At 41.9% G+C, this 19,140-nt stretch overlaps 1 protein-coding gene across 2 annotated transcripts; it reads left to right on the forward strand.

Moving 5' to 3' along the window:
• Window positions 1–41: 41 nt before the first annotated feature.
• RAC1 (Rac family small GTPase 1) lies at window positions 42–18,904 on the forward strand. Of its 2 annotated transcripts, XM_033167988.1 has the most exons (7): window positions 42–164; window positions 7,984–8,055; window positions 8,900–9,017; window positions 12,480–12,536; window positions 14,931–14,993; window positions 16,945–17,104; window positions 17,290–18,904. In XM_033167988.1, the coding sequence occupies exons 1-7, from the start codon at window positions 130–132 to the stop codon at window positions 17,418–17,420; spliced, it is 636 nt and encodes a 211-aa protein (XP_033023879.1). In that variant the 5' UTR covers window positions 42–129; the 3' UTR covers window positions 17,421–18,904. The 2 variants fall into 2 exon arrangements, with proteins under 2 accessions (XP_033023879.1, XP_033023880.1); XM_033167989.1 differs by lacking the exon at window positions 12,480–12,536 and having other exon boundaries at window positions 62–164.
• Window positions 18,905–19,140: the final 236 nt, after the last annotated feature.

The following is a 19,140-nucleotide window of genomic DNA, read 5'->3' on the forward strand; positions in this document are numbered from 1 at the left end:
AGAGCCGAGGCCCTTTGGGGATTTCCTCCTCGGTCTCCTCACCGCCTCCGGCCCCGCCACGACGCCTCGCGGGCTCCTCGGCGAGCGACAGGAACCGGCGACGACGACGAAGAAGCAGCAGCCGCCCCGATGCAGGCCATTAAGTGTGTGGTGGTGGGAGACGGGTAAGTCGCCGCGGATCCTGACCCCAGGATATGAGCCTTCTCCTCTCCTGTCCGGCCTTCCGCATATTTGGGTTGCCAGGGCCCTCGCCTCCAGCCCCCCGCCTCGGCAGCGGGAGGAAGAAGGGAAAATTCTGACTCGGGCGGGCCTGGATAGCGCAGGCTGAGGGGGCGACTTTTTCCTGCCGAGTGTAGGAGGCGCAGGAGGGGGAAGGTTTGCAGCGGAGTCCAATGCTGGGTCTCTGGGATTATGAGAAGGGAGTATACTTTTAATATGCCCCCGCCCCAAAGAACCCCACGGAAATGGGTTTCCCCCCCCTCTGTGCGCCTCCAAATACATGCATAAGCACAGCCCCCCCAATCCAACATAGAAGTCATTTCTGTGCCCCTACCCCCAATACATACACATACAGTACACACTCCAGGAAGAATGGGCGTCTTGTGCCAAACCCTAATCTCCACTTGTATTTTCGTGCCTTTTGGCTATGTGGGGGTGGGACGCTCTCTTCCTGGACCCGAGTATGCGGAGTTTGGCTCTCCTCCCCACCCCCTGCCAGTCTCTTAATTCTTCAATATAGTTCTGAGTAAACACAACTAGAATCCAGATGTTGCCACAGTGCTCAGTAGGACCTTACTCCCTTGTAAGAACTGTGAGGGTTGTATCCCTAGTCGCCATGGTTTGTCCATGCAAGCTGGGCAGGACTTTGCACGTGGGGTGATTCTGTCCAGCAAGGCTATCTTTGCTTCAGACGAACCCCCTTAGAACTTAGTTTCATAAATGAGTGTGCGTAACATGCGTAAGTCTTGTGCTACTCCCAAGGAAGTTCATAGGACTGTTGCTTTCCCCCTTCTCGTTTCTCCCCTTTACTAGCTGCTCCTAATATTAGGTATTCTTTCAACATGTAGTATGTGGTTAGTCCTGAGGAATTTCTCCACCCACCCTCTGATAACGCTGCTTCTACTAGGATGAAACATAGGGTGCTTCCTGATGTTGGGGTGACTGCTGCTAAGAGCAGCCACTAGCCATTTGCTGTTGAGCAGCTTCTCCACAGAAGTGCCACAGAACTTTACAGTACTGTATTCACTAACTCCAGCAGTAAGGAGAGGGCTGGACATAGAGGGGGAATAACTACAATGCACCCAGCAGTTCTAGAGGTACCTATACAAAGGGAGGGGTTTCCTTTCATGGGAGGTGTGTTGGCAGCAACTGTGCTCCAAGACTTAAGGGGTCAGCATTTGCTTTTGTGGTAAAGGAAGGTAATATCTAAAGAGATGCTTATGTACAATGAGACTTTAACATCTGGCATTGCAAGTTTTGAACTGAGGCAATAATGTTAACTGTGTAGATTCCAGTGAGGTGTAGATTTATTGCAATCATTAGATACGATTATGCTTCCAAAATTCAGTGACTAGTCTTGTGGGCTTTGTATGAATTGCTTTTTGCCTGCTGTAGTACTGGTGTCAAACCTCTGCTTTGTTTTGAGGTTAACAAAGGAAACCCACTTCCTAAAATCATTCAAAAGTTTTTCAAGGCTGTGCTATCATGTATATTTTCTAGGTAGTAAATCTCATTGAATGAATTGGCTTGTTCCTGATGTTTGCTCAGAAGTAAGACATGTTGCTTGCTTGGAGCCCTTGGGATGAATTTGGTGTAAAATAAAAAAAATAAATAAGCATTTATATAACAATGACTTAAGCTAGTAACTTCTGTCTCTGAAGTCTTCACTTTTCCCATAACCTTCATACATACATATGGAGGGGTAAGTGATCAACACATTTTTTGAATTTTTCACTGAGTTTAACTTGATACAATTAACTTGGAGAAAAAGGGTTATTCGGTTGTTTCTGTTTATATTTTGATTGTGTATTTTGTGTTTTTATATTGTAATTTTATCTTGGGAACCGCCCTGAGACTGGGTATAGGGCAGTATATAAATTTAACAACAACAAAACAAACAAACAAATAAACAGATAAAACTATTCTTCCCTCTAAGAACAGAAGAGCCCCGCTGGATCAGCCCAAAGGCTTATTCTGTTGCCTATGGTGATGAACCAGATGCCTTTTGGAAAGCCCACAAACAGGACATGCAGACAGAAACCCTCTCTGCTCCTGCTGTTCCTCAGCAACTTGGCATACAGATAATATGCTGCTTCTGATCATAGACATAGAAGATAGTAGCCATTGATAGTCTTATTCTCCTCTTTTTCTGCTTTGCCACCAACTTAGATGGCTTCAAATTACCAGATGGTTTCAACTTTCCACATCTTGTAGTAGTGAATTTCATAGTTTTAACAATGTGCTATGTGAAGAAGTACTTTATTTTGTGAGTTCTGAGTCTCCCACCATTCAGCTTCATAGGATGACTTCTTGTGGTCTCTGCGATTGAAATTATGCCTACTTCAGTTTGTGTGTTTATTTATTACTTCTGTTGTCAACCCCTAACAGCCCTGTGAGTAGAATAGAGGGAGAGAGCTTCTTGGATGAATAGGGATTTAACCCCACGTTTCTATAGTCCTAGTCAAACATAAGGCTTCTCTTGGTTATTGTAGATTACAAAAACTTGGGTACAAGTGTATATATTTAGGTGATCCTACTAGTATTGGATTACACAGTGGTAATGTTTGCTTATCCCATCACATAACAGTTTTGAAAATATGTTTATGCATTGATAGTGCTCCATAAAGGTGCCACACACAGAGGAACCCTTTTTTGTTCTCCAAACTGATGTGCCACATGGCTTCTGTTATAAAGATTATGCCAAAATGTATGTGTGTTTCAACTCTCTGGTGTTTTTCAATTATCGAGACAAGGCAGTTTCCATCATTTGTGTGTCTCTTTCCCCCCTCTTCTAGATGTCAGCTCAGAGGAGCATTGGAGGCCAGCTGGAAAACAAGACTAGTCTTATCCCGTTAGATTTTTTTTAAAAAATAGAAACAAAAATCCTGTGTTGTCTATAACTGGGCATTACAACAAATCTGTGTAGCTTCTCTGAGAAGTACAGATAACAGCTCTGCATATCACCATTGCTATCTCTATAATATGATAAAAAATTCCTTCTAGTAGCACCTTAGAGACCAACTAAGTTTGTTCTTGGTATGAGCTTTCGTGTGCATGCACACTTCTTCAGATACTTCTTCAGGTATAGTTTGGGGAAGCCTGATGTTGGCCCATTTTAGGCTGGATTTTGGCATTGAAACAGCCTTGGTTGCCCTGATTGATAACCTTTATTTGGGGAATATGACCCTGTTGATTCACCTTGATATTATGTTGACTTTGGTACAATCAACAATGTGTATTACCCAGGAGCAGTGTGGTGAGGTGGGAGTTGGAGGCATAGTGTTATGGTGGTTATGCTCATAACTACAATTCCACTACCACCCAACAGCATTTCTCTGTCTTCTCCACGCAGAGGATCAACTACTTGCTTGTTCTGCCTCTTTCTTTGAACATAGACACAGAAACCTTTAGTATTATCTTTAACCTCTCTTGCAAGCCTGAGCACATTCTGAACTTTGGCCACCTGACCTCCCTGCAACTGTTGGTTACTCATGTATACTCCTCCTTAATGATATTTCCCCTTTCTTTCATTTCTTATGCATGCCCTTCTTAAATCTCAGCTCATATGTAAGCTCCTTATGTAGCGACACCAGTTTCTTTAGATGCCTCCCACTTTTCTTTCTTGTTGGAATTGTCTGCATTTCTGCATTCAGTATTGCATCTTTAAGAAACGAGCATCTTGGACTCCTCTTTGAGTATTTCTGACCATGAGATATCAACCAGTAGTTTCTTAAGCTTTTTGAAATTGACCTTCTTAAATTTCAGAATGCATGTCCCACTACACCCTGCTTTCCCTTTCCTCTGTATCATGAAACCCAAGGGGACATAATCACTTACTCTAGTGTTCCCAGTATTTCCACTTTATCAATCAGTTCCTCCCTGTTGGTCAGGAATAGGTCCAAGATAGATGACCCCCTTGTTGCTTCTTCCACCATCTGGGAAATGTACTGGTCATTGAGGAAATGGATAAATTTGGTGGACTTAACATTCTTGGCAGAGTTGAATCCCAACAGATGTCAGGGTAGTTGAAGTCTCCCATGACTACTGTGTCTCTCATTTTTGAATGTTTGGTAATCTACTATAGAAAAGCATCATCCAAGTCTTCAGTCGGGCTTGAAGGCCTATAGCAGACACACACAGTAAGGCCACTGTTGTTTCATCTCCTACGATTTTTACCCATATAATCTCAATTTGCCTTCCATGTTCCAAGTCATGGATCTCTTCACAAGTGTACATTTCCTTTACCTATAATGCTGCTACTACTCCCTTCCTGTTTGGTCTATTTCTTTTGAATAGGTTATTCATTTTGAATGTAGGTATAGGCATGTAACAGTTTCTTGGTGAGAATTGGGATGGTGTGGAAAGATGGGTGGATTTGGATGAGAGTAGTTAGAGGAGACTATTCCATTTCTGTTGTTGTTTTTTTGAGTTCTGTGGCTCTATTCTCCAACAATAAGAGCTTACAATTTAAATATGAAAGTGAAATTTTCAAAAAGCTGTATATTCCCACCAATTTACCATACTGTGCCATTGTCACAAACCTTTTTCATATCATCCATTGGCTCATTGGAAAATAATGACTTAATGTATGTAACCCATGCAGAAATGTCTTGTTATAATAATATTACTATCAAGAGGCTAATATTTTATAGTGAAATATTTTGTTTTAGGTCTAACTTGTGACACAGCACAGTGCACTTAAGGGTATTTGAATAAACCATATTATGGTAATAAAAAGTGCATGTAAAAGTTTTGTTTTGTTTTTTAACTTGGGGAATTTTTTAGAACAAAACTAGAAAGTTATTGCAGAGTAGGAAGGAAATGCTATCTTTATTTAAAACTTTCTAATCATGCCATCAAATCATTAATTTGGTTAGTGCAAGTAGGTCAGGCAGAGCATAGCTGAAACAATGCTCACCTACCTAACTTACAACTTTCTGACTTAATTCTATGCTTTAAAAAGTTGCACATCTAGCACCTACATTTTTCCATAGAGAGGAGTTCGGTTTACTGAGACTATTCAAATCTTTACATTTACTGTACTTGAATTGAGTGAATCATTATGAAGTCTAAGGAGATGAAACCTTCATTTTGGAGTGGGATATCTGTGCAGAACTGATTCATAGGGCAAAGAGCCAGCAAACTGAGAAGGCAGGAAGCCTAGAATGGAAGAACTGTAGAGCTGAGGCCATTGGGACCTGTTTGTTCTTGTTGGCATTTCCTTATTACCGGTAGTTTTAGTGGAATTGCCTGATGTGCTTATAGAGCCACGGCAGAGGCAGCTCTTAATCCTTCTGTGCTAGACTTCAATCTTTCACCACTTTCCAAAATGGGTTTGAGTGGTTTTGTGCTGCTTCTTCAAATTAAGCCATGGTTTAAAATAAACTGGTTTAATATGACATGCAGATCAACTATTATGCTTTCAGATTCCTGTGTTTTCTTGATAATAAAATTCAGGCTTTTCTGCCACACTCCCCAACCCTGAAATATATCTGTGCTGTGTGGTACTGTCTTAGCTAAAATTAAATTTGTGCACATTTGTGTGTGAATATATGCTACCTTACTGGCATTGGTCTTAAGGTGCTGGACCAGCTCAGGTACTACTTCACTCTTAGTGTTGCATGCATGCTCTTTCCTGGCTGCCCTTTACTTATTATTTGCTGTTGTGGGGAGAAATTAATAAATAAACCAGAGACTGCTTTAATGTGGCATCTCTCTGATCCCAGAGGACGATACCTGAGATTCTGCATTCACATAAATGAAATGGTGAGATCCCGCCATTGATATACTTTGCCCTGTGGCAAGGGATCTTTCTTGGATACAGCTCTGAGGTGAACTGTTGTCTGGATAGGTCTGCTATATTCCAAGCTTTGAAATGTGTGGAACAGCTATAACAGGCTGTTCAAGGAGTGCTAAGATACATAACCACACCTGGCAATGCCTGATTTCTCCACAAATGTCTATTATGCCTTGTGCTTACACAGTGACTTTCATCTTCAGAGCACTTTGCAAACACTAGTAATTGCAAAGCAATTACCTCACCACTCAAGTTAAGAAAGCTGAAGAGACTGTGACCTGGAGCTGGGATTGCAAGTTGAAAAGTTCTTCTAGTATTGAATTTAAATTGTTAAACTGTCTTTTGAAAGTTTAGCAATTGTTCAAACTGGGCTAGTATGTCACTGAATACCAGTTGCAGGTGGGGGAGAGATTATCGTGCAGGAGAGTTATTGCTTTCATGTTCTGCCTGTGGGCTTTCTAAAGTCCTCTTGTTGAGGGGAAAGCTGCTGAACTAGAAGGACCTTTAGTCTGATCTAGCAGTATGTGTACATTCCCTCTTTCTTACAAATCTGAAGTTTTTAAAGAAACAAACAAAGCTAGAAGAAACTGGAGGAAGGAGCAATAGCCAGTGGATTTCAGAAGACAGTTCAACAGTTAAAATTCACCATTAAATATCACCATTGCCAAAACGGGAGCCAAAACGTTAGAGAACTAAGCTGTTAGAAAACCAAGGTATGATTGTATTGGTTTAATAAGACTCAAAATTAACCCCGGAAGTCTTAAATTACATTTAAACCAAAAACTTAGAGACTTAGAATAAGCAACAATCCTAAACTAACTTTAAATTGTGGTTTAAAATCTTGGCTTTTTCCATACCTGGTAACCATAGTTTCCTGGTCTAGATGTTACCTGAAAATTACCTGGCCATGTGAAGTATGAAGAAGTGATAATGTTTGGGGAAGTACATGGATGGAGCACACACATCTGCTTCCCCGACACAAGGCTTGTTATCTATTATTTGATGACCAAAATTCAGATATACCATATAGAGAGATGTTTACAATGCCATTAAGCTGCAGCTACACAGGTTATAGCAAGAAATTGGAAAGCTGAAGATAAGGGGTAGGCAACCTAAGGCCCATGGGCCACAAGCGCCCCCCGGGGATCGTTTAACCGGCCCACGAGCTGCCCGCTCGGCGAGTCCCCGCACGCTGCAGTAAACCGGTGCAGCACGGGGACTTGCTTCCACAGCACCAGAAATCATAGGCGTGCACTCGCAATCCAGCCCACAGAGGAATCTCCATTGGAGTGAACCGGCCCAGGTGAGGTAAACCTTGCCGACCCCTGCTGAAGATGGAGGAATATTTCAATAATGGACAATTTTAATATGGGAATAAACCTTAATGGGAAGATTAACAGAGCAAAGATTGAATGAGACAAACAAACGTGGAAGGTGATTTCATATGGTGGTGGTACAGATTCATTCTCTAATCAAGAACTAGTGAAATTGGGATCTCAACACCAACTTCACAAAAACAGCCCTGGAGAAACTTGATAGGTTGAGGAGATGATGATGATGATGATGATGATTTTATTATTTGTACCCTACCCATCTGACTGTGTTGCCTCAGCCACTCAGGGCAGATTCCAACAAATATAAAAGCAAAATAAAACATCAAACATTAAAAAATTCCCTGAACAGGGTTGCCTTCAGATGTCTTCTAAAAGTCAGATAGTTGTTTATTTCCTTGACATCGGATGGGAGGGCATTCCAGAGGGCAGGCACCATACTGAGACAGCCCTCAGAGCTGGTTCCCTGTAGCTTCACCTCGCATTCTGAGGGAACCACCAGAAGGCCATCGGAGCTGGATCTCAGTGTCTAAACCAGAGATGAAACAATGCACTTCACATTTCCCCTATATATTATGAAAATAAAGATTATCATGTGAATGGGCTCTTATCGGGACTTTTTCTTTCTCTCAACAGTGCTGTAGGTAAAACATGCCTACTCATCAGTTATACAACCAATGCATTTCCTGGAGAATATATACCCACTGTGTAAGTATTTCCTTTTGTATCTTTAGCACTTTTTTGCATCCAAAGAGTTGTAGAGCACTTAACTTCCCTCTTTTTACAATAGTGAAGTGAGGTAGGTTGAGCTGAAGGAAATTGTATCCAAGGACACCCAATGAGCTTGGTAGCTAAGCATGAGTTGGACTTGCATCTCTGACCACTGGTTCACAGCCATAAACACACAGCTAATTGTTCAGACCTTGTAAGCAGCCGTCTCTGACACCCGTGTGCTTTGAATTAGTTGGCTCCTAGCATGTCAGAAGAAAAGGTGTGTTTACCTCAGTCATATTATATGTCTGAAAGGGTGTGTTTGCCAGAGGCTGAGGATATGCATAGGTGATGGAAAATGTGTCTGTCCCTTTGTAACCAGAGAAACAACCCTTTAAATTGTATTTCAGTCCTACTGTCTACAAACAGAAGGGAGTAGTGTTATGCTTGCCTGCCCGTGAAAAGCTAGCATATCTGGAAACAAGTTATTTGGATGCAATATTAAATGGCATGCAAGGTATAGGATTTGGGGAAAGCAACATTGACTGAAGCAAATAAAGACTGTAGAAGAGCAAAGTCATGAACTTACATAAATCCCATTTGCTTTAATGAGACTTGCTCAGGAGTTGTTTCTAGTGGATTAAGCCTCATGTAACAAAACATTTTAAAGTGTTTTATATACCAGTATGTGAAATATACATACGTGGCACCTAAAACTCAGTGGAGAAGGTGCCACGCAAATCCCTTTAGGTGATAATCCTGCTCTAAAGTGACAGCAGTGTGATGCACAGAGGGATAGGGTTTAAAGAGAATACACTAACTTTTCCCCCTCACTCCGTAGCTTCGACAATTATTCTGCCAATGTGATGGTTGATGGAAAGCCAGTTAATCTGGGCTTGTGGGATACAGCTGGACAAGAGGACTATGACAGACTACGCCCGTTATCTTACCCGCAGACAGTAAGCTTTTATAGTGGAAGATTTGAAGTGTGTGAGTGTGTGTGTGTGTGTGTGTGTGTCTAAGTCTAATTGCAGGCTTGCAGAAGATTAAGGATGCTTTCACTTTAAGTGTAAAATGTGCTGAACCAACATGCCAAGACACTTAACAAACTGCACAGGGACTATGGTGAAGCCTGCATTAATCCTTGCTGGTCTAAGCAGGGGCTAGTAGCAGCTATGTGAGAAGCAGAGTTCAAAAGAACAATTGTTGAGCAAACTCTTCCCATTAATTGTTGTCTGTCTCTTGGTAACTTTCCAACCAGTTCTAATTTACCGCTGCAATCCCAAGCCAGCTGTGTTAGACGCTGGCATCTGAAGAAATCTGACTGAGCTCCTGGAAATGCCTCTTGTGTAAGTTCACATCAATAGCATTTTCAGGTGTAATGTCTTGCACAGCCAGTTGAGCAGGTGGTACCGGATTATCAGACAACATGCCTGCACAAATTTCTTCCACGGGTTCCTTTCAGACATGATCTCGTGCTGCCAGCCAAACATGAAAGCAACTTCATCTTTACTTGGCTGTGCAGCATTACCATGTCTGAAGCCATCCTGGTGTAACTCTTGTGCATAAGCTTTTACTTCTGCATGATGACTCATTTGTTTCTATGGGGCTTGTGAAGGTGATCTTCCGGTAGGTGTCAAAATCTCTAACCCTTAATATGCAGGTTCTGTACTGTAATTGAAAACTCCTTAATGCAAAAGCTTTCTGCCTCCTTGCTGCTATTTAACCACTGTTGCTAACATTACATTTTTAACATGCAAAAATGCTCTAAAATGTTTAGCTTGCTCTTCTTGTGGAGTTGTTGCTCTGCAGCTTCCATTTTTTTAAGAATGGAATTTGAGACTGCATTAGTAGTTTCCCCCCCAGAACAATCCATTCCTTCCTTTGGCTGAGCTCGTTGTTTAAGTTTCTGATTTAGCACAGTGTCCATTGGATCTCAAGGCTGAACGGCACTGCCGAAATGGTTACAGTCGATCTGTGCTCTGCTTAGAATATTCCAGAACAACGCCACTGTTAAATAATCTAGGGTACAAAGTAGTTTCATCAGCAAGGCCCTTGATGGGAGGTCAGCAACCCAGCTAAAAAGAAGCCTTTGTTCATTCTTGCTGTTCAGGCACAGTCTGACACTATCATTGCTAAGCACTGATGTTCAGCTTTTCACCGGGGGGGGGGGGGCAAGAGATGAATTGTGACACGGGCTCATTTAAATGAAAATGTGAGCAAGGCTATAGCTCTGAAATGAGTAGATCTGGATGGCAGTAGTAGGGGCAAAATGTATTGGCAGCACTGGGCACGAAATATATTGGCAGCCTCCTTGCATGTTGCCTTCTGAATTGCTCTTGTGCTGCCATTTGTCCGTTCCTGCTGTTGGGGGCAGGGAGTACAGAATGAATGATGAGCAGCTACTGTATCTCAGCTCCTCCAAATTCCACTTCCCCAAAGATACTAATTACTCAGGTTAATTCCTTGTTCTTAGCTAGCATTTGTTTTTCTCCTGTATGATAGGTTAAGATTGGTTTGATTTCAAGTGAAGAATTTATTGTTCAATGAATTGGGTTATAACAAAACATCATTGCACATAGATAAAATCAAGAATTAAATAAAACCGCACCCAGAATAAAAGCAAACAAGCAACAGAACAGGGTGTATATAAGTAATCCGTTTGTTTGTAAGCACATTCCAATACATAGGTACATTTTGATGGGTAACTACATTTGCTGCATTAAATTTTGATCTTGCGTTCTGTGCAGCTCCAGCAAATCTTGCAGCTTTGAATGGAACATACCTGTATTGCTCTCTGTTAGACAGGAAGCAAATAATTTCCCCTAAATCTTCAGTAATGGCCAAACCTACAGTGGTTCATTGAATTTCTTCCTGATTGTTGTTTGGTTTACAGTTTTGCCCTGTGCATAGACTGAGAGGGAAAGTCTCTTTTCTTCATCTCATTCATGCTGTGGAATTGCTTAGGTCACTGATTGTGGAACACAAGTTGAGCGAGAGTGCCTAGCCCAGGGCATCCTCTGCTCCTTATGGCTCAGCAGAAATTCAAACAGACTTCTCAAGTCATTATATCATATTTTAAAATGAATAGATAATGGTTCACGGACTTCAGAGAAAGGGAGCAGAGCTTTTCCCTAGTGCTTTCAATTAATGTAAAAAATTAACTCTTGCCATTCAAGAAAGTATTTTTAAAAAAAAAAAAAAAAAAGCCAAGCTCTTAGTATTGTGTGACCTTTCCCAGCTTGGTTCATGAACTACTTTACATTTCTGAAAAAAATCAGATTTTGTTCCTTGTATCTGCTCATGTGCTCTGTGAAACAGCAAAATAGGGCCTTTTCTTTTCAGGGCTTGAGACTAAGGGGCTGGCAATACATTCTCATTGGCTATATTGCTGCTTCCAAGAGAGCTGCCGGAAAAGCCAGAAGGAAAACAAAAAGGGGTTCTTTGTTCCAAGAGAGACTCCAGAGTGCAGAGTGACTCATCTGGGGCAACCACAAAATCATGAGGAAGAAGCACACCTCAAACGTGCAGCTGAGTTACTGTGTTAAGCCTTGATGAAAAGAGATCAGTGACTATAGTGTCCAAGTGTCTGTTCCTACTTGGATTTGCTGGCTTGTCCTCTGTTATTAGGCCAGATGCAAATTAAAGATGAATTAGGTGCTATAGCACCTAGAAAACAAATCATCTTTCCAAGGATAAAGTTGCCAAAAGACTTGGATATTGCAAACCTAAATCACCTTTCTGTGCTTTGAAACCAAAATATTTAGCTACTTTCCAGACGTGCTCATGTAAATACATACTTGGAAGTTCAGGGAAGGGCATTGCAATGCTTTGGGCCAAATGTGATGAAGCCTATAACATCATGTGCCTCCAGCAATTGGCAGAGCTTTCCTATTGCAATTAAAACAGATTTCTTAGAAAGTTCTGCAAATGCACCTTCTTATAATAAATTATAAATATCCTTATTGGGGACCCATGATTTCAGTAGATTTCATGCTTAATGTTGTTGTGCTTGGAGTTACATGTTCAGTTGACTTGCAAAGGCGATCATTCCTGGCAATGCCTCAGTTCAGAAAACATCTATCTGGGGGGGGCATGCCCAAAGGCTTCTCTGCATCAAAAAATTAACTCCTCTGAAAATCAGTGAAAACGTTTTTTTAAAAAAAACTCAACCTCTTCACATATAGAAAAGAACTCAGCTTAGAACACTTCAGAAAAACCAACTTCCTTCAGGTAAAGGAGAGATTATTGATTTTTATATAAAGATTTCATCACGCGGTTCGCTTACATCCATTTCTGACATAGTACATCCCCAGGAGGACTGTACTATGTTGACCTTATAGAAGTGGAAAATGATGAGCAAAGGGCTTATTTTTCTTTTAAGTCTATCCTAATCTTAAGTTGTTTCATGCTATTACTAGGTTGAAGGAACGAATGGTAAGGAATTAACTCCCAGGGTGAAACGTCAACCGTTCTGTGTATGTAAAACTTTCAACCATTATGCTCCAAGCTCTTTCATCTTCTTTTGCTGCTTCTGCTGCTGCCATAATATTGGCTTACCATATTTTGGTGCCCCATCCAGTTTACGGTCCCAAACATCCTTTGAATTTCTGCTTCTCTTAAAAGTAAATGTGTTATTTAACAAACCACAGCTGTCACATCAGACCAGACTCTTATTGTACCAAGGACATTTACTTCAAAAGGCTTCAGCTAGTCCTTTTTCCTGAACGGGAAAACCACGGAGTGTCTGGGATTGGTGGAAGGAGAAAAGGACAAGAGGCACTTCGATATCTGGCAAGCTGGAGGAGCTGCAGAGGGGCTATGGGAGCACATGAGTTTACAGCACTGCTCTTCACCAGGTGTCCTGCTGCATGGATGATTATTGTTGCAAGCGCTAAACTCTGGAGGTGTCAAGGTGCTGACCTAACAGCCTGGAGCTGCAACCCAATCAACTAACACTCCAAAGGGCCTCTGATTCTTTGGTGGCCAAGTTGTTACCTGTACGTGGGGTAAACTGGAAGGGTGTGTGAAGGAGGCTAGAGCAGAAAATACGACTTTCCCAATGTGAAGAATTAAGCAGGAGCTCGCAAATGGAACTTGGGTGCTCAAGACTTGTTGGGGATGCATGACAGCTGACTACCACTTTAGCTTGTGTAAAACTGTCCCTATTAGCTTCTAAGACTAGCAGTCACATCAGCAGAGAACTACTTAAGGACGAGGTATACTGCTGCATCCTAAGATGTTATCCTGAATTTGAGTTCCAGGAATTTCAGAGCACTTGGAGCAATAAGGGAGGGTTGGTCTATTACACAAACAGCAGATGAGATGGTAATACAGTGGAACCTTGGGTTACGTACTGTCCTCCTTACGAATGCTTCGGGCGTAACGAGCTCTGCTAACCCGGAAGTAGATGCCCCCAGTTGCGAACTTTGCCCTAGGATGTGAGCGGAAGTCACACACCAGCGGCGTGGCAGCGGCGTGAGGCACCACTAGCGAAAGCGCACCTCATGTTGAGAACCGTTTCGGCTTAAGAACAGACCTCCGGAACGAATTAAGTTCATAACCGGAGGTACCACTGTACTGTTCCTGGGCTGTACCACGTATAGGTGGTGTTTGAATACTCCCCTGTAGAAAGGGGGGGGGGGACATCATTTCAGGGAGGAAGCCATGCTAGAATTCTTCTTCCTTCCATGCTAACTTCCTACATACAGTGTTATTTCCCCCCTACAAAAATCATTCACACCTGTGGTCCAGGAAAGGTTTTGCCACCACCTGATGTTTGTGTAGACCAGGGGTGGCAAACCTGTGGCATCTAGATACTGTTGGACTTCAGCTCCCATCTTCCCTGACCTAGGGTTTATCGGAGTTTAAGCAAATATCTGGGGGGCTGTAGACTAGCCAGTCCTGCTGTAAACCAGACACATGACCTATTGGAGCAGAAGGGTCAGGACAGTATCAGTTGCACATAGGCTTAGGGGAGCTTTTCCTACAATTCTACAGTCAGCTTTCCTCTGGCTGCTCTTGTCTGTTTCTTGAAGTAGGCAGTGCCTCTGTTCTAGTTAAGTCACCAGCCCCCAACCTCCCCTGGTCTGTAAGAGAAGAACTGGGTTAGTAATAGTAAAATTGAAGATGCAGCTTAAAATATACTTGCTAGGAAATATGTCCTCATGAACTCTGGGGTGTACTTCTAGGAAAGCATATTTAAATATGCTTCTAAGCAGCATAAAAGAGGCATATTATATTTCCAGTTTCTGGCCAGATTAGCAGCCATATTGGGATTAGAGGAAACGGCAACAATTTCCCCCAGGAGATTCCTAAAGTAGTGTGATAGTGAGCCAAATGATGTGAGTGCATAAATTAATAGGTTAGAACAGGGGGCCCCAAACTAAGGCCCGGGGGCCGGATGTGGCCCAATCGCCTTCTAAATGTGGCCTGCAGACAGTCCGGGAATCAGAGTGTTTTCACATGAGTAGAATGTGTCCTTTTATTTAAAATGCATCTCTGGGTTATTTGTGGGGCATAGGAATTTGATCATATTTTTTTCAAAATGTAGTCCAGCCCCCCCCAAAGTCTGAGGGACAGTGGACTGGCCCCCTGCTGAAAAAGTTTGCTGACCCCTGGGTTAGAAGGTAACTGGGATACAGGGTTAGGATTCAGGTTGCTAAGTTCTTCCAGGATTTTCTTGTGTTTTAATATTGCATTGCAGCTTTAACTGGAAAGAAAAAAGAGGTTCTGGGGCTCCTGTGCTGCTGGCTCAGCTTTAGCAACTGGAAATGTCCACGAGTGGAACTAGAAGTCTGATTATATGGAAAATTTGTTATACCTGGAAAGTAACCACCAGAGACTAAGATTCTTAAAATACTGTTTTTCAGGATGTGTTCTTAATTTGCTTTTCACTTGTGAGTCCTGCATCCTTTGAAAATGTCCGTGCAAAGGTGAGTGAAAAACATTTGTCTTTTCTTCCCTTGGGAGATTTTCCACAAATTTTTAACCTTCATTATTTTACAGCAGTAAAATAAATTAGTGGCTTAGTTTGTTTGTAATAAAATCCTCAAATTAAAACTGCAAGTGTTAGTTTCTAAAAGAAATATTTCAGGCTGAATATACATAACTGTTATTTTAAACGTAAGTGGTTGGGTTTTGTTTGTTATTCTGCAGCATTTGAGAACTATTTTTTTTGGAAGTAAAATATGAATGCCCAAAGTGTCAGAACTTAGAATGCCAAATTTTGATACTTTGGGCTGCTGTCATTTGAAAAGCAACTGGAATGCAATAGTCACTTTTTCATCTGCAAAAATCATGTTGGTAGCTCCCATTTTTAAAAACAAAAAACAAAATTGGTATCAACTCCCCTGCCATTTTGTGTTAACATCAAATGTGAAAGTTTATGGCAAACCTCCTTTGCGTAAGATATAATAAAGCTATTACTCAAGATTGTTGGACGATGCAACTACCTCCTCGGAGTGTTTCTGGCTTTTGGAGGCAGGAGGCGGGCAGGTAATGAGGACTCCCTGGTCCTGAATGGGGTAACTGTGCCCCTGAAGGACCAGGTGCGCAGCCTGGGAGTCATTTTGGACTCACAGCTGTGCATGGAGGCGCAGGTTAATTCTGTGTCCAGGGCAGCTGTCTACCAGCTCCATCTGGTACGCAGGCTGAGACCCTACCTGCCTGTGGACTGTCTTGCCAGAGTGGTGGATGCTCTGATTATCTCCCGCTTGGACTACTGCAATGCGCTCTACGGGGCTACCTTTGAAGGTGACCCGGAAACTACAACTAATCCAGAATGCGGCAGCTAGACTGGTGACTGGGAGCGGCCGCTGAGACCACATAACACCGGTCTTGAAAGATCTACATTTGCTCCCAGTACGTTTCCGAGCACAATTCAAAGTTTTGGTGCTGACCTTATAAAGCCCTAAACGGCCTCGGTCCAGTATATCTGAAGGAGCGTCTCCACCCCCATCGATCTACACTGAGGTCGAGCGCCCAGGGCCTTCTGGCGGTTCCCTCATTACGAGAAGCCAAGCTACAGGGAACCAGACAGGTGGCCTTCTCGGTAGTAGCACCCGCCCTGTGGAATGCCCTCCCACCGGATGTCAAAGAGAACAACAACTACCAGACTTTTAGAAGACATCTTAAGGCAGCCCTGTTAAGGGAAGCTTTTAATATCTGATGAGTTACTGTATTTTAATATTGTGTTGGAAGCTGCCCAGAGTGGCTGGGGAGGCCCAGCCAGATGGGCGGGGTAGAAATAAATATTATTATTATTATTATTATTATTATTATTATTATTATTATTATTAGGAATGAAAACCCTTTGAGAGAATTGCTGGGTAGCCATTCTACCTGGATGCAGCAGGATGAGAGAGAGAACTACACAGCTCTCACCCATCAGCTTGGCTGGAACCAACTGTCATTTGGCTTCTCTCCCTGAACTGTGTCCTTATTTTGTTAACCCCCTGGGGGACATCTATTGTGCTGTAAAATTTATTTTGTAAAAATAAAATAAATAGTGCCAGTCCTCTCTGTTTTTCCAGTCCCCCCTCCATTCCTTTTGTATCATGTATGTTTGGTTGTAAGCTACAGGCAGGATATGCTTCATCCTAAAAAACGTCAAGTGCATTGTAAATAAATCTAGCTGTTCTAGCTGATGAAAGGGAAAGTCTGGGTCCTTGGAACAGTTCTGCTAGAAGTAGAGGGGGTGGCTCTTAAGCTTGTTTAATGCATTGGAGGCTCATCATTTGGTATACAGTTGGTCATGCCTAATACTTGCAGAGAATTGATGTGAATTTCAACCCAACGAATACCTGTATTTTTGTTTTATATTCTAAATATGCATGCTCTGTCTGCATATACAGAGAAGCTAATCACCCCTTTTTCTCCTTCCAGTGGTATCCAGAGGTGCGACACCATTGCCCTAACACTCCAATCATCCTAGTGGGAACCAAACTTGACCTCCGAGATGACAAAGACACCATTGAAAAGCTGAAGGAGAAGAAGCTGACTCCCATCACCTACCCACAAGGCCTTGCCATGGCAAAAGAGATTGGTAGGGCTTTGATCTGTGTGAGCGCTAATAGTTCTTGTAGAACATAAATTCAGTTGAAGGGCTGTAGAATTTGGTTTTCAGTGGGTGGGGGGTGGACTTCAGCCTCCATTTTGACTTGCTATTCCTTAGGGTTGGGATGTTTGGATTTCTAAGTAGCTCAGATTTGTTCTGGTTTTTTTCTGCAGGTGCGGTAAAATACCTAGAATGCTCAGCACTTACACAGCGAGGCCTCAAGACAGTCTTTGACGAAGCTATTCGAGCAGTTCTCTGCCCCCCTCCTGTAAAGAAGAGGAAGAGAAAATGTCTGCTACTCTAATGCAGCCCCCAGTCCCAGCCCCTTCCTCAGAACCTTCTGTGCTTTGCTTGGAACAATGGAGCATTCACAACAATGCCAAGTTCTTCTGTTAAAAAAAAATTAGTTCTCTTACATCAGAAATTTTGAACCAATCATCACTTTCTCTTTCCCCTTTGTTTAAAAAGTTAGATTTTGTTTTTCTTCTACTAAAGATATCCTTTTTTAAAAAAAAAAGACAAACCTATATAAAGCCTTATTTCCCCCCCAAGTCCCTTTGCTCAGATTAATCGAGTGTTGCCAAATTACCTGCTCATCTATGTTGTATTGTTGTGCTTTGTAGATGGAGCACGCAACCTGTTTGGGTTTTTTTTTTAAGACAAACAGGTGTCTAAAAATACTAATGTTTATTAGGAATTGCAAAACTTTATAGGTTCCCTTCCGATATCCTATTGGTAGGAAAATGCTGCTGTTCAATACACTCATCCAACTGATGGTCTTGGTATCTTTTTTTCATGCCTGAACAACCGCAATAATTGACAGCATACAGATTCCCTCTTTTTTAAATTAAAAAAAAGTTTTCCTGTTTGTTAAGGACTGTGATTTAAACTTTTCCTTGAAATGTATTGTCTTCCTTGAGAGCAGTATATTGCTTTGATTGGTGAAAGATGCCTGGATTGGTCAAGGGAAACTGCCCAACAGTATTTTGACACTGTAAAGATCAATTTACACTACAATGTCCACAAGTTGGTTAAACTCAGTGGATTTCTCTCGTGTGTAATAAAACCAGTATACTGAAACCCTCTGTTGCAACTAAGCAGTAACTGAAGGGGGAGGTTGGTATTTTTTTATAGATCACTTGTTTGCATTTTCCAGTAACGCATTCATTTTGCTACAATTTTGAACTGGTCATTCCCTCACATGTTCTTGCTAGATGCTTTATTGTAGAATTTCTTCTTCCTGAGCAATATAACTTGTATTTTAAAATCTTTCTGATATATTTGCATTTTTTGTAGTTTAGATATATTCAAGCATAGCCTTGTTTCTGTCCCCCCTTCTCCTGTCATAATAGTATACATGCTTTTTTGAAAGGCTTCCTTTATCAGGTGACTTGATGTAAAAATCATGTTCAGCAGATTTACCACTTCTAGTACTTTTTTTATATTTCACACCACCTTAATCACCTTTCTTTAATGTCACCATTTTTGCCAGTCAACTTCATGCTGTAATTTTACTAATGCTGACATCGCCCTTTCGACCTCGCCTCCTGTTGATTGATCTAGTAATGGCAGTTGGTATGTGAGGTTCTGTAACCTAGTGCTAACCATGTTCCATACATCCCAGATGCTGGCAAGAACACAACATTGAACTACAACCTTTCAACTACTAGAACAAAAAGATAAAATAAATGGAGTTTGCAAGATTGTGAAGTTTTTACATTGATCTTTTTGGTAATGCAATTTAGCAGTATGTTTTGCATGTATGACTTAATAAATTTCTTGAATCACGCTGGTGGTCGAGCTTGAATTTGTGAACTGAATTCATATATTGCAGAGGTTTTCAACCTTTTTGAGTCCACGGCTCCCTTGACTAACTATCTTCTTTCTGTGGCACCCCTGTGGGGCTCAGGAGCCCAGTTATGTCAGCCCTTGCCTGCAGAGCTGGCAGCCTCTCACCCTTTTTCAAACACCCTCCCTTGTGGAGTGTTCCCTCAGCCTCCCCTCCCCTCGGGAGTCCTCTAGGC

Source organism: Lacerta agilis, chromosome 13 (assembly GCF_009819535.1).
Source record: "Lacerta agilis isolate rLacAgi1 chromosome 13, rLacAgi1.pri, whole genome shotgun sequence".
NCBI classification, from domain to species: Eukaryota; Metazoa; Chordata; class Lepidosauria; order Squamata; family Lacertidae; genus Lacerta; species Lacerta agilis.

What these genes read in the sequence shown, in the direction of transcription:
- RAC1 (XM_033167988.1), top strand. Translation starts at nt 130, where the DNA reads ATGCAGGCCATTAAGTGTGTGGTGGTGGGAGACGG. An exon ending in TGTGTGGTGGTGGGAGACGG is followed by an intron (nt 165 to 7,983) that starts GTAAGTCGCCGC and finishes TTCTCTCAACAG; the next exon opens with TGCTGTAGGTAAAACATGCC. An exon ending in TGAAACGTCAACCGTTCTGT is followed by an intron (nt 12,537 to 14,930) that starts GTATGTAAAACT and finishes ACTGTTTTTCAG; the next exon opens with GATGTGTTCTTAATTTGCTT.